The 16,279-nt window shown below is 40.8% G+C and overlaps 1 protein-coding gene across 1 annotated transcript in view; it reads left to right on the top strand.

Moving 5' to 3' along the window:
- Positions 1–5,758: 5,758 nt before the first annotated feature.
- Positions 5,759–16,279, top strand: part of EGFL6 (EGF like domain multiple 6) — a 152,370-nt gene continuing 141,849 nt past the window's right edge. Inside the window, exon 1 of the mRNA XM_089652992.1 lies at positions 5,759–6,129. Coding sequence (XP_089509118.1) covers positions 6,023–6,129 — 107 coding nt within the window. The 5' untranslated portion in view covers positions 5,759–6,022. The remainder of the gene's footprint in view (positions 6,130–16,279) is intronic.

The raw sequence follows: 16,279 nt of genomic DNA, 5'->3' as shown, positions 1-16,279 counted from the left end.
CTTTGTGTTCTGACAGGGGGACTGACCCTCCACCAGAACACACTGATCAGTGCTCACAGCCATTGGCTGTCAGCGCTTACTGGATGCTGGTTTTCCAGCATGCCCATTTGACAAAATCCTGTCATAAGACTGGCTAGTATAGAACAGACAGCTGTACATATGAGCCAAAAGTCAGCCGGTTCCTGACGAACTGACCGTTTTCAGACTATTTTTGGCCCTTGTGCAGACTGACCATTTGGAAACTCGGGCACTGCCCAAGGGCCTGGGGTCAGTAGGGGGCCCCATGAGATGCCCCTGGTACCTTTTTCATAGGCTTTTTTGAGTTTGGACAAGGACACAGGGGCCCCATGATCCCCTATTCCCCAGGGCCCCATAAGTTGTCAGTCCGCCCCTGCCCTTGTGTTTCCAGCTTAAAGCGGAGCTGCACCCAAAATGGGAAGTTCTGCTTAAAGGTAAGGATTGGCACCTTTGGGGAGCGGGGGGAGCAGGTACCCAATTTGACGGGTACCCACTCCCACTTCCAGTATGATCAGAAGCGGAAGTTGTCCTCCCTCCCCCTCCCCGTAGTCTTTTGGCACACTTTTCAGGTCCCAGAAGACTACGGGACCATTCACAAAGTGCAGCGCTTCTCGCACATGTGCAGTGGACACCCGGCTGTGAAGCCGCAAGCTGTCACAGCCGGGTGCCCACACTGAAGATTCCGGTGCCAGGGAGAGAAGACGACCAGTGAAACCAGCCATGGTGAGGACACCGCTGGACTGATGGACAGATAAGTGTCTGTTTTTTAAAAGTCAGCAACTACAGTTTTTGTAGCTGCTGACTTTTATTTTATTTTTTTATTCAAATGGAACTCTTCTTTAAAATACAAATTGGTTACACTATGGGTAATGGTGTCCATACAAGCTTTGATTTTATTATCCTAACAATGCAAGATTTGTTCAAAACAACCGAATAGGCAAGCAATTGAATTGGCATAACTTCCCTTCTAGTTGCTTTAGTCTCAATTTAGAATAGGTTCGATCAAATTGAGTTGGTTGGTGAAGATGGAAAATAATCAATCCATTGCATTCATTGACAGCACTGTTATGCTTTGTTCATATATTAGATCATCTTTTGCCTGATCAGATTATGAGATTGCATGGTGAAAACAGAAATTATTAATTTAAGATTGTATCTTCCAACCAGTAATCGAAACTAACTTCCCCCCTGTGTGTCATATCGATTGAATAGGTTTTTGAATAATATAGAGTTAACTTTCCTTTCAGGAGAGATTGATTGGAAATTAATCATTCATTTATCAAAACATGTATGTCCACCATAAGAATTGGCTTGGGGGAGTTTTACATAACTCAGTAGCTCAGTGTTATCTTCACACACTGAATTAGATTTAGAGGACTAAAAAAAAGTCTTTAATATGAGCATTTAAAACAAACACAAGCTCAGACAGCTGGTGTATAAAATGTTAAGCCTTTACTGCATGGTCTTCTGGGTGTCACATGCACTTTATATAATCACTTTATGAAGAGCAGATGTTTTCAGGACATGGCATCAGTTATTCTGGTGCTTGGGCTTTTAGAGTGCCTTTCCAGTATGAGATTCTAAACTTGAGGTCAAAATACGCCCAAAATGATCACCTGACATGGCTTTATGTGAAAAAGAAAAAGCCTCAAAATACATAGAAACATGGCTGCATAATGCATAAAATGTTAAGCCTTTACTGCATGGTCTTCAGGGTGTCACATACACTTTATATAATCACTGTCTGAACAGCAGATGTTTTCAGGACATAGCATCAGTAATTCTGATGCTTGGGCTTTTGGGGTGCCTCTCCAGTATGGGATTCTAAACTTGAGGTCAAAATACGCCCAAAATGATCACCTGACATGGCTTTATGTGAAAAAGAAAAAGCCTCATAGTACATAGAAACATGGTTGCATCATGCATATGTTTCCGGGGTCAGGTAAAAGTGTTGCAAATTACAAGTGGAACACATTTTGTTAAACTCTCTCAGTTCCTACTCACATTTGTACATTCTCTGACCATTTAATCACGCCTGAGATTTAGATCAGTGATATCTGGGTAGATCTCTCAACAGTTGCAAAAGGTGGTGAGAGATGCCCATCCTTGCTCAAATCACATACCGATGGTATCCATCATGGATCTGCCTCCAACATGGATGACTCACATATTCAACACACATGAGGTTAAAGTATGGTTTCTTACACCTCTGTGTGTAATAATGCACACTGCAGACTTTCATAATGTCTTGTTATTAACTGGCACATAGCCCGAAGATTACTGGATTATCCTGATACTGGTCAAATACAGACACATAATGGACTATGATGTATGGCCAGAAGCCAGAAGAACAAATTATCACCTGTTATTTGCTACTGGTCACTATACCATTAGCTGATATGCTTTAATTAATCTAGCTCTTTAACTCCTGTACATCTTGAAAAACCTGTGTTCTGCCCACGTAGAGCACATAAACAGGTTCACTTTATTGCCCCCATCCCCTGCAGTACATACTTTTCCTTCAATACATTGCCCCTCCATTAAACTGCTCAAGTTGAAGCTCATACAGAAGTATAAACTTATTTCACCCCCACGTGTTAACAATGGGCCAACAACCAGCACTGTCCCATTGAGTGAGACAAATGCTGCTCCATACCTCCAAAAAGGGGGAATTTACTAAACTCCTTATGGGTATAGAATAGTAGTCTTCAAACTTCATTCCAAGGGCCAGATGCGACCCTTTGCCTGCTTTTATCTGGCCCTTGAGGCATTATTCTTCCTATTGATACCAATGATAGGGCACCATGTGTACCACTGACACCAACAATGGGACACTAGTCCTCTCACTGATGCCAATAATTATTAGATTATTATTATAATGGAACAGTGTTCCTCCCACTAACACCAATAATGGGGAACTGTTCATCCTAATGACAACAATAAGGGGGCACTATGCATCCCATTGATAACAACAATGGGATACCATTCCTCCCACTAAAACCAACAGTGGGGCACTATTCCTCCCACTAATACCAAGTATTGGGTACTATGCCTTCTACTGAAACCAACAGTGAGGCACTATTCCTCCCACTAATACCAAGAATTGGGTACTATTCCTCCTACTAAAATCAATGATAGAGGATTGTTTACTCTCACTGACACCAAAGCATTTTCTACTCCCAATGGCCACACTCTGCCCCCCTCGTAAAGTCTGAAGAACGGTAAACTGACCCTTTGCTTACCAAGTTTGAAGTTGTGTACCAAGTTTTGTAGAACCCTGGCATAGGAGCATCTGACTGAAGTAAATGAAAGTTGAGGCTGCTTGGGGCGGGGGGGGAATGGGGTTAAAGCATGCCTGTTGCTTCTTCCTGTATGGGTAAAGTTTGTTTTAAACTGGCTGATGATGGACACTAAGGAGAATGCTGATGTGACTTCCCTGGTCATGTGACAGTGCTGGGATGTAGAGATTAGCTGCTAGACCCAAGCATTGTCACATGGATGGAGGTAGTAAGCTCGTTCAGACCAATGGGCATTGGGTAATGTCTTCAGCTGCATTGGAGGCAGGAGAGATGGGGGAGTGAGCAACAGGTGCTGGGGGGGACCTTTGCAAAGATATAGTGATTTTTGCCCCTGAAGGGCAAGGTGACAGTGCCATTTTAGGAAGTGTTAAATAATACACTTGCTCTAAAACAAAATCTGCATTCACGATTAAAAAAACTATTCTCCCAATTGGAAATATACAGTATATGCAGTTCTCAATTGTTTTTGTTTAATATAAGCTGGTGCAATGTTCCCTATGGTACTGGGAGCTTGGCTAACAAACACAAAAATAGATGTAAATGCTGGGTGAAAAAAAAAACCTTGTATATGATTATATATATATATATATATACAATTTTGCATGAATATTTTTATAACATAAAAAATATATTACATAACATTTTTTAACAGAATTATTCTGTTACCAATGTACCTTACTAAATAAGCATGAAAATGTGTAAACATTTTTGGATGGCTTTTGTTATTTTTGTGCATTTATTTACACAAATATAGCAGATAAATACATTGAATTAGTAAAAATAAACCTAAAGAAAAAAAAAAAAAGATTAAAAAAAATAGAGCGAGAGGGAGTTGTTTATTTATGGCATATTTATTTCATAGCTGCCAAAAAAAACCTTTTAAATACATACTATATTGGGCAAAATACACTAAGAATATGATGAACAAAAGTAGAGGTTACCCATAGTGAAAACCACTTTCTCTTGATCAGTGAAACTGACCATCACATAGAGGGCCAATAAGGATACTCAAGAGTAGTACAGGAAAGGTTGACTCTTGCATATGATTTCAGCTGTTGATTACTTTGACATGCGGTTTTCATTGACCATAACATCTGATTATTTGTGATCATATGCTCAGATTGAATTAACCAGGATTCTAACAGATTTGCTTAAAGAACATTTGAAAAAATCATGTTGTAAAAAAAAGTCCAATTTACATAAATATTTTTGCGATTACAGTGACACTAAACTATATCTTTATTCTCTAAAAAAAATCCATAAATATCTACTACTTATTAGCTTTGCAATCTACCTTTCTTGGTGTAGTGTTACTGTGTTTTTTTCAGACTGTGTTTATACTGTGAGTCTTTCTGCTTCCTTGTAACATTCTCTGTGAGCTCCTGATCCTCTCCTTTTCTCCCTCTCTTCTGTTTGTTGGGGAGGAGCAGTACAAGTTACTTACAGCATGTGCACTGCTCTAGTCCTATAATCCATAGTTCATATTCCATCTCAGGAGTGAGCAAGAAAGGATGCCTATGTTCCTACATACAGTGGCACCACGGAAAGCAAACATAGCCACCCTCAAACAAGAAGTCAGATATCAGCAGCAAAATATAAAAAGGAACTTGGAGATTTGGAGGAGGATGAGAGCAATATAAAGCTTGGTTCACACCTATGCAGTTTGCTTTTGATACGTTTTATGTTGCTTTTTGCATTATGCTTTGCATTTTTACACGTACATTTTTGCTGTGTTTTACCACCTTTTGCTTTTTTTTCAGCTTTTTTTTTGCTAAAGTGAAATTTTTGTTGTTGCTGGGAGGAATAAAAATGCAAGATGGAGCAAAAACGTAACAAAAACGTGGCAAAAACGCACTACATGAGACTCTTCAGCAGCTTCTCCATTGAACTCTATTGTACCAAAAACACTGCTTTTTGCATTTAAAAAAGTCCCTTATCCTTTTCAAAAACGCAGCAGCCCAAAAAACTGTAGATGTGAACAAAGTCCCATAGGGAGCCATGTTAAATGAACTGTAGTGCGTTTGTGCAGAAAGCACTAAAAATATGCATTGGTGTGAACCAGGCCTAAGGCACTTTTTTGAGTCAAGAATGCATAATTGAATAGAATTTTATTTTTTTTTAACCCAAGTTTAGTATCACTTTAATTATTTCAAGCTTCAAATGACCGGACGGAGAGGTTTATTTAATCTGATTAGCCCATATATTCCTACGATGTAAAAATTGACGCAATTAAATAAATGAAAGGAAACAGAAAGATGAAAAGTAGCTATAAAGTATGATTACAGGTTTCACATCATTCTCTGTCTAGGTGGTTGTGGGAGCCTGGGGGTTAAATGTAATAACGTTCACAGTATATGCAGCCCACTCCTCCCAATGTAAAGCCTTGTCACAACCCACCGACCTCCTGCGCTGTCATCAATGACTACAAGGGCAGACTGGCTGGAATTTCACTACAGCCAAGTGTTGCATGCAGCTGCTGAAGGCAGGAAAAAGGCAGAGCTTACACCCAACAAAAGACAAGCCAGAGAGGAGAAGTGCTTCTTATTACTTGAGCTGCTGCTGTTCCACCAACATCAGAGATGGAGAGACTAGCCTGCTAGGGAATAGCAGCACTGCTCACTGTCCAAGGAGGTGGCCTGATAAGAGTTAATGAAATAAGACACATCAGGAAGAAGAAAAGATCTTCTGGTACCCAGCATTCGAAAATGAGATTTCCAGGAGGTGTGCTGAGCTCAGACATGTTGCTGCTGCTTTGGATAACTATAGGCGCATACCTTACCCCTGCTGCAAGTAGGTTTGCAGACTTTTCAAGGTAAGTTTGAATCTCAACGCTTAATAATGCACAATCATTTTTTTCCTCTATTAAAATGCATATTTTTTTTTTCCTGAAATGGCTTATTTTTTATGTGCAAAATAAGGATTTGTCTGAATTCGATCTTCATTTCACAATCATTCTATACTTGATGTGATGCTTTATAGTTTAAAAACTTCTTAAAAACAATTTCCTAAATCATTTGCCTTACCGCCGAAATGGCTTGTTTTGATTTGTAAATGTACTGGATAGCACATTCAAATGAATATAAGTTGGTATTTAGCAAGAGGATTTCCAGTCTAGAATAAACACTGTGGGTTCTGTTAAGCTATGCTGCAGGTCTGGCTCTTGTCATCATAAGTGATGCCTTGTGTGTGTGATTTGTCTCCTGTGTGCCAACCTTTTGGCTGGGCCCTGGGCAGGATTAAATGGAAGTCCTGTAAGTAGTAGACAATTGCCTTAAGTGGCAGGAAATGAGCAGTAGATAAATATTCATGTGCGGTTACATGCACTGGAAGTAACTGTTGATTGGATAGATAAGCAGCAACACGTTTTTGCGCCACCATAATTGTTGCGTATTTGTTTATAAGTCACACGTTCATTATTTTCACTTGTAGGGGGGGGAGCAGGTGCAAACGAATGCAGAAACCCAAATAATAATTTCTACCAGATGTTTCATAAAGAGTAAGCCAACAGCAGCATGTTCCAGGAATTCTGCTGCCCTGAAAAGCAGGAGTGTGAAGTCTGTTTTTCACATGTCACTTGCGTTCTTGCCCTGGAGTTAGAACGACTACTGTGAGAGTGATTTCCTTAAGTAAAGAACCATGCCCTTCATAAAATGAATGTAAACTGCAAACATACCTTAAAGGAAAAAGTTCAAGGTGAAAAAGACAGAAGGTCATTATTAATATTATTATACAGGATTTATATATTGATAACAGTTTACACAGCACTTTACAACTCCGTCACCCATTCTTCATACTTACCATTGTAACCAAATGTAATGTTGGTGATAATACAGTTGGGACAATGATTTCTGCACTTGTTTTACAAAATTTATGTGTGCCCAGATAGCCAAGGTATTAAAAAATTTGAAAGAATAGTCAAACTTTGTTGGTGACCCCTTTTGGCAAGGTTCTCCTTTACCTCCAGATTCTGGTTTGCCCCCAGAGCAAAACTGTTGGTGCTATATGAATCCTGTATAATCATAACATGAATTGGGGCAAGCCATTTCCACCATGAATGAACAGATGGACCATCATTTCCCTTCCTAACAGGATGTGAGGAAATAGCTCCTCAGGGGCACAGAAATCATAAAACAAATGACAGAAGCACATGCTATAGTAAACTTTTTGGATCGAGATGGACTGCACCAGCTAAGGTTGAGGCTGAGCTATAACTGTCTAAGGATGACTATATGCGGATGTGACAAATTCGAGCAACGTTTAAAACAGTTGGATCTTGTGCTGGCTAACTCTTCAGTGATAACACTGCGTAGGGTTTTTTTTACTGTTAAAGTGGAAAGTATGCGGAACTCCCTTCCACAAGAGGTGGTTTCAAGGAGAAGTGTCAATAATTTCATAAAAAGTCTAAGGATGACTATGTGCAGATGTGACAAATTCAAGCAATGTTTAAAACAGTTGGATCTTGTACTGGATAACTCTTGAGTGATAACACTGCATATGGTTTTTTTTATTGTTAGAGCGGAAAGTATGCGGAACGCCCTTCCACAAGAGGTGGTTTCAAGGAGAAGTGTCAATAATTTCATAAAAAGTATAAGGATGACTATATGCAAATGTGACAAATTCATGCAATGTTTAAAACAGTTGCATCTTGTACTGGATAGCTCTTGAGTGATAACACTGCATACGGTTTTTTTTTACTGGTAGAGCGGAAAGTATGTGGAACTCCCTTTCACAAGTGATGGTTTCAGGGAGAAGTGTCAATAATTAAAAAAAAATCTTTAGACGGGCATCTTCTTGAACACAATATACAGCAATATAAGAAGTGGTAGAGACATAATTTCACACACACACCTACACCCACACAGGTTGAACTGGATGGACTGGTATCTTCATTCAACCTCACCAGTTATGTAGCTATGTAATTATAAGAAGCATGACCATAATTCTTGACTGAATGTTTCTTTTGCATAATCCTGATTTTTGAGACATCAATTCCTTTTCTCATGGCCCAGATAATCATGATGAGATCTCTTACTATTCATTGTGTGAGACCTTCCTACTTGGCCAAGTTAAACTTGTTTTACTACTAAAGTCCACCAGCCATAATGGTGAGTACCTAATGTTTGATCTGCATTAAACCATGGACAAAAATACATCACCAAGTTTCATTATCACCTAGACCTGGTTACCACATAAACAGCAAATTCTGAACCCTCCATGTAGCAACAGCACTAAATCTACCTACATACACCAAAGTAGCAATCTTCTTTCCCCTGAGTTGCAGTGCTATGTATAGTCACTTTGCATCCTCAGCAAAAGTAAATTCTATATGGCTCAGCCACTAGGTTTATTGGAGAGGTGCATGTAAGTGAGTTCTTTTTTTTATCTTTCATAAAAAGTGAACACCCTATAAAATGCTACTTTTACAACTTTGTTCTATAATCATATAGGCTTCCATTAAAAAGGAATGCATTGAGTAAGTTATGAAAAAGTGAATGAGCTCATAAGATGGCAAATGCACAAAAACATTTCTATTCTCTATGCCTAGAATGTCATCAGCTAAAAATATAGCCCTAACTTTGACCATCATCTATCTGCTAATTGTAAAGTCTGGTGAATGCCAACAACTCATGAGTTTTTATATGAATATAGATAGGTGATAATATAACAAGTACTGAACATTCTATATAGTGAAATGTTAGTCATATAGCAGTTAAACAGTCCTATAACAGTCACACAGGTACTCAATCGCATTCTAAGACAATTTTGGTCAGGAACCAATTAACCTGCCAGCATGTCACTGATTTGTAGGAGATGGCAGGAGCCCACACAAACACTAGGTTGCTGTAAAAATCTATGCAGGTAGCATTCCAGTGGAATAAAAGTTCTGGATCACTGTATTGAATCAGCAAACGTGCCACCCGCTATGTTTCATACCAATAGCAAAGACACATTTGAGCCACCACAGTGTAACACTGGAATTGTCTCACGATCCTACAAGGGTTGCCACCTCATCCCTTTAAAACTGAACACATATTAATTACACATACAAAAAAGAGAAAAATTAGATTGGAGATTGATGGGAGCTGGAGAGATACTAGGTCTCACCTGTCCTTGTGCGAAGGTTTTACAGGTACCAGACTCCTATTGGAACAGCGAAGAAAATAAATCCTAGTAGGAGAAAATAATGGGGCTTTTAAGGTACCATACCATTGTGGGTATAGAGATGCATAATCATAAACAATATTTGATATAATAGCGCATATTTTATTATGACATTATAAAAAAAAACACACAGAGTGGTAAGCAAGACAAACGCCAATGTAGGCACATGCATAATGAGTCAACAAAAATATAAAGAGATAATAATGGGCAAAGACTCTGGCTCGGGACGTGAGAATGTCACGGGCAAGAGGCCTAAAACCCTATTGATACCATCAAAAGAATTAATCATCATCAAACTGGTAGAACAATTACAGACATGAAATGTATGAAAAATGTTATTAATTAGTGGAAATATCTAAATTAATACAGACTACCCAAACGGTGCACCATTGGGTGTAATTTGAGAAGGGTAATTCCACTAGAAACCAAAATTGCTTTTCCAGAAAATCGAATCCAAAACTGGATAATCAATCAAAAGATCGGACGTGTTTTTGGGATGTGACCCACTTTTTCAGGGAAAGTGGAAAAACTGAGCAACAATGCCAGTCGATGATAGCACTCTGTTCAATAGCAGCACCTGATGTACATAAAGATCAGTAGTGATTGGATACACAATGGGAGCTTTTCTGAGCAAAGGGGAGGAAGCCACCAGTCCAAGAATACCTCAGATCAAATTGGGTAGCAAACGCCAAGCCGTTGTTCGTTTCAGATGAAAAAAGTATAGTGGCCAACTGTTATAGATTGGTGAATAAACACACATCTTGGTTGCTACTGAGCAGTGAAGAGGCAGAAATGTTAAGGAGGTTAAAAGCAGACAAAAAAAGAGCAAAATTTGCTTAAACAGATTCCCCAGAAACAGACTTATGCAGGCTATAGATGGGTCGAAAACCGGCTGTTTTTTTAACAAAAAATGAAAAATCGGCCGTTCAATAGGCCGACGGTACTACCAACAAAAAAAAAAATTGTCCGATTTTCATCCCATCTACGGCCGGCATTTAATTACTTCTGTCCCTGCAGAGAGCTCCGCTATTATATTTGACATGAAAAAGTATTGTGGTTGCAACAATGTATCTATTTGTATCCATTTTGGATACAGATGTTTTTATTAGGATACAAATAGATACATTGTAGTATACATAATAGCGGACTGGAATTCTTCTTCTTCTCTTTCTTCTTCTTCTTCTTCTATTTCTTCTTTTTCTATTTCTTCTTTTTACTTCTACTTCTATTTCTACTTTTTCTCTTCTTCTATTTCTTCTTCTTTTCCTCTTCTATTTCTTCTACTTCTTTTCTGCTTCTTCTATTTCTTCTTTTTGTTCTTCTGCTTCTCTTTCCTCTTCTTCTATTTCTTCTTCTGCTTTTTCTTCTTCTATTTCTTCTATTTCTTCTTCTTCCATTCCGTCTTCTTCTATTTCTTCTATTTCTTCTTCTATTTCTTCTTCTTCTATTTCTTCTTTTTCCTCTTTTTGCAGGTCACGGCTCATGCGCAGATTTTTTATCGGTAAAAAGATCGGCCGATTTGCCCATCATTGCCACGAAAATCAGCCAATCGGCAAAATCGGACGATTTTTTTCCAACTTTACAGATAAAAAAAATGTGCCAAAATCCCGAAAAACGGCCGACCTATTAACCCACTAATGATCCGAAGATCGGGCGATTTGCTTTCCGGCCGAAATATTGGCCGATTTTTGACCCATCTATGGCCTGCATTACTGGTCAGATCACCAGGTGAAAAGAAAGGAAAAACAGCCTGAAAAGGAAATGAAAGCATTCACCACATCTAAAAATTAGTACGCTGTAATACTGAATATTAAAGTGGTTTTAAAGGCTTTAGGTTTTTTTCCTTAAGGCATTCTCTGCATTAAGGTAAAAAACCTTCCTTTTCTAGGATCCCCCCACTTATACTTACCTGAGACCAATCTCGATTCAGCACTGTGCAGAAGCTCTCTCAGTTCTGTTTGGTCATTGGCTCCTGCCGCTGTCAACCAAATCCTATGCCGAGGGAGTGGGGAGGCTGGGGAGAGCCCCGCTGTCTGTGTCTATGGATGTAGCGAGCTGGCACGAGTGCCTCCATAAGAAATGGACCCAAGGAAAGGAGGATCGGGGCTGCTCTATACAAAACCATTGCACAGAGCATGTAAGTATCACATGGTTGTTATTTTTTTAAATTTCAGAAGGTTTACAATCATTTTCATTTATTGTTTTAGAGTTTTCTTGCCGCTTTAAGACTTTATTTTCTGTGTTTTCACCTGGTGATCCTGGCAGTACAATCACTCCCCCTCCCCTCCATTATATAGGGGTTGTTTAGTTCACATAAAATAGTTTTGAAATCTGATATTTTTTCAGATTTCAGTAATTATACAAGAAGTTACAAAGATGGTGTGTTTCTATCAGTATCAACAAGTATTTTCTGTACTTGCAAAGAGCTTGATAAAAAAAAAAAACAAATGCAGCAAGTACATCTACGAACTGGTAAGCTGCCATATATTCATTTTATGTTTATTGGTTCAGATACACTTTAAAGTGGTTGTAAACCTCAGACGTGAAATATGAAAAAAGCACATCCCCCTATAGTGTGTAATTGTCTCAGTTAAGAGCACTAAGTGTCATTTCTGTCTGCTACTTTGCTCCTCTGCTATCAACATGAATCACTTCTGATACATTTTCCTGACACCAAAAGATAAAAAGGTGACAAGGAGGGACCTCCAGCAGATTGACAGCCTCAGTTCTGTTCCTGTGAGCTGTGAGCCTCCTCGGTGATTCCTTCCAATCAGCTCCCAGAACTCTCCTCACTGAGCTTTACAGAGTGTAAGTTCAGCTCTCCACCCCCTTTTCTTCTGAACTCTCAGACAAGCTGTATTAATTCTGAACTCTGAATGGACATAGAGAAGAAAAGACTACAGATAAACAGTTAAAACTGTATGAGGATTTGTTTTATCTCTGTGTATCACCTGAGACCAGTCACTCCACTTTAACCACTTGCCCTCCAGAGGATTTACCCCCACTTTCTGACCAGGCCATTTGCTTGTGTTACTGCACTGCGTTACTTTAACTGACAATTGCGTGGTCATGCAACGCTGCACCCAAATTAATTTTGCATCCTTTTCTTCCCACAAATTAAGCTTTCTCTCGGTGGTATTAGATCACCTGTGCTTTTTTTTTTTGCACTATAAAAAAAAAAAATGCCAGACAATTTTGAGAAACAATATTTTTGACTTTTTGCTATTAAACATGTCCAGTAAAAAATTTAAAAAATCTAATTTCGTCATAAATTTAGGCCAAAATGTATTCTGCTACATGTCTTTACTAAAAAAAAAACCCCAATACATGTAAATGAATTGGTTTACATGAAAGTTATATCGTTTCCAAATAGCGGTAAAGATACTGGAATTTTTTTTTTTTACATTTTTACTAGTTCAAAAACTTATAGTGGGATTGCAGAGGGGAATTTTGACACTGGGGGGGAACTGACTTGGTGTCACTAACATCCCCAGTGACACCAATACAGTTATCAGTGAGAAAAGCACTGACGCTGTACTAATGGCACTGGGCAGGAAGGGGTTAACATGTGAGGCGATCAAAGGGTTAACTGTGTGCTGTTTCACAGTAAGCTGTGTGTGTGTGTGCTTCATTGTAATCACAGGAGCTGACAAGGAGGAGACCTGTATTGTTTACATACAGTTCTCCCTGCCGGAGATGCTTGGCAATAACAGGGCACCGGTGAATAATCACTGGCCAGGACTCAGTGAATAACAGTTGTAGGCACGAATTGCGGCGTGGGTAGGACGCGCGCACACACTTCATGAGCGTCCTCTACCCAGAGAGGCAAAATCACATATATATATGTGACTTTGCGCACCCGTGCCACCCTGTAGCAGTATATCTGCTATAGGGTGATCGGGAAGCGGTTAAAGACGAATTTCAGGAAAACAAATTTAAAAAAAAGCAAGATAAATAAAAATGTTTTACTTTTGAGAAGCAGGAATGGGTTCAGTCAGTTGCCATTGTCTTATAATCTTTGTAAACTTAATTGGCAGGTAGTTCTGTGCAGCGTTTTGCATCTTAGCCTCTTGCCAAAGGATTTAACATGGAAAATCTGTCAAGGAAGTGCTGCATGCCACCAATATTTGACTTTATAAGGGTACAAACTTTTGTTTTCTTCAAGCAAGAATTGTATTCTTATACAAGTCTATGCCACAGTTACTTGAAGCAACTTAAACTGACACAAAGCAACATGCCTGTCTGATATGGGGGTGCAGTAAAAAATGTCAGGAGGGCAGAGGATGGGAGGTCAGTAGGGCAGAGGACAGGGGTCACTGTTGGCAGGGCAGAGGACAGGGGTCACTGCTGGCAGGGCAGAAGGTGGGGTCAGTGCTGACAGGGCAGAAGGCAGGGATCACTGCTGGCAGGGCAGAAGACAGGGGTCACTGCTGGCAGGGCAGAAGACGGGTCACTACTGGCAGGGCAGAGGACAGGGGTCACTGCTGGCAGGGCAGAAGACAGGGTTCACTGCTGGCAGGGCAGAAGACAGGGGTCACTGCTGGCAGGGCAATGGACAGGGGTCACTGCTGGCAGGGCAGAAGACAGGGGTCACTGCTGGCAGTGCAGAGGACAGGGGTTACTGATGGCAGGGCAGAAGACAAGGGTCACTGCTGGCAGGGCAGAGGACAGGAGTCAATGCTGGCAGGGCAGAGGACAGGAGTCAATGCTGGCAGGGCAGAGGACAGGGGTCACTTCTGGCAGGGCAGAAGACAAGGGTCACTGCTGGCAGGGAAGAAGACAGGGGTCACTGCTGGCAGGGCAGTGGACAGGGGTCACTGATGGCAGGACAGAAGACAAGGTCACTGCTTGCAGGGCAGAGGACAGGAGTCAATGCTGGCAGGGCAGAGGACAGGGGTCACTGCTGGCAGGGCAGAAAACAGGGGTCACTGCTGAAGACCCCTCTCTTCTGCCCTGCCAGCAGTGACCCCTGTCCTTTGCCCTGCTAGCAGTGACCCCTGTCTTCTGCCCTGCCAGCAGTGACCCCTGTCTTCTGCCCTGCCAGCAGTGACCCCTGCAATGGCAGCTGACTGAACACATTCCTGCTGGCAGGGCAGAAGACAGGGGTCACTGCTGGCAGGGCAGAAGACAGGGGTCACTGCTGGCAGGGCAAAGGACAGGGGTCACTGCTGGCAGGGCAGAAGACAGGGGTCACTGCTGGCAGGGCAGAAGGCAGGGGTCACTGCTGGCAGGGCAGAAGACAGGGGTCACTGCTGGCAGGGCAGAAAACAGAGGCACAGGTCCTCTTCCTATCCCTACACTGTACACAGCCTGGGCACAGGTAGCAGAGCTCCTCCTCCCCACACAATGCATAACCGAGATTAGTATAGTGTCAGTCAAGGACAGTATAGTGTCAGGCTAGGGCAGTATAATGTCAAACTAGGGTGGTAAAATATCAGATAAGGGTGTAATTGTGTCAATTTAGGGCAGCATAGTGGCAGGTTAGGGCAGTATAGTGGCAAGTTAGGATAGTATAGTGGCAGGTTAGGGTTGGCACAACTAAAATCTTGGGGGGCATAGCCCACCTCAGCACCCCCTAAGTTCGGCCATGATGCTTACTGTCCAAAAATAATCCATACACATGTACAGTACACAACAGCCATGTAATCTAGTTTCCCTCAAATAATTTCTTAGGGTCCATGCACACTAGGCAGCAGAAATAAATGCCAGAACTGCAGTCAGAAGAAAGCAGCAAAAAAATGCTCCTATGAAGCATATTGTACACAACTTTAGGCATATTTATGCATTTGTGTTTATAAGTGTTTTTCCCTAAAACACTAGAAAACATTTACGCTTAAAAACGGTTGAAGTGCCTAAACGCATTCAGACGTGTCTATGTGTATTTAGCCATGTCAAGCGTTTTTTCTGACCAAAAGCTCCTCTCAAGAACACAACATGATTTTTTTTCAGCTTGTAAATGCTCCTCTACAAATATCCCTGTAAACACCCACATATGCATGGTCACATAGGCTAAGATGGAGTTAGAAAAATGCTGAACTTCTGTATAAGTCGCATTTATTAATTCCCAGTGTGCATGAGGCCTAACTGTGTTTTTTTGCCTTCTTGGAATGTCTCATGTAGGCTTGCCACCTCATCCCTTTAAAACCAAACACATATTAATTACACAGGTTCTGAGGCTCATTTAATGCAAATAAGCCACTCAATGAGTTTAATTACCACCTTAATCAGCCACAGAACCTGTGTAATTAATATGTGTTCGGTTTTAAAGGGATGAGGTGGCAACCCTAGTCTCCTGTGACCTCCCAAATACTAGTTGCCGTTATAGACACTGCTCCATGCACACTACAAATTCCATAGTCTCTAGCCCATAGTCCATCTTGGAAGCCAGCAAGAGGGTGGCTAGGTTCCTATATACAGTGGGACCATGGAGAACAAATGCCACCCTCTATCAGGATATCCAATCACAGCAGTAAAAATAAGGAATCTGCAGATTTGTAGGAGACAGAGAAGAGGAGAAGGTATTTTTCTGAATTAGGTAGACATAATTGAATAGAATTTTTCTTCCAGAGTGTCACGTTAAATGCAGGTCAGAAGAAGGTCAACTGCTGGTCAAATGCACCTATCCATAAATTCAGAATGATCTGAGAAGTATCTCAAAATGATCTCATGCTGATGCCATCAACACAAGCCCAATGCCCATCAACATAAGCCCAATGCCCGTCAACACAAGCCCAATGCCCATCAACACAAGCCTAATGCCTGTCAACACAGGCCCTGATTGTTTGAGTTGAGCAAAATTA

Source organism: Staurois parvus, unplaced genomic scaffold (genome assembly GCF_062004578.1).
Source record: "Staurois parvus isolate SC_StPar_1 unplaced genomic scaffold, SC_StPar_1.0 ptg000696l, whole genome shotgun sequence".
Lineage (NCBI taxonomy): Eukaryota > Metazoa > Chordata > Amphibia > Anura > Ranidae > Staurois > Staurois parvus.
The sequence above is the reverse complement of the archived record's forward strand: the minus strand, read 5'-3'. Positions and strand labels throughout refer to the sequence as shown.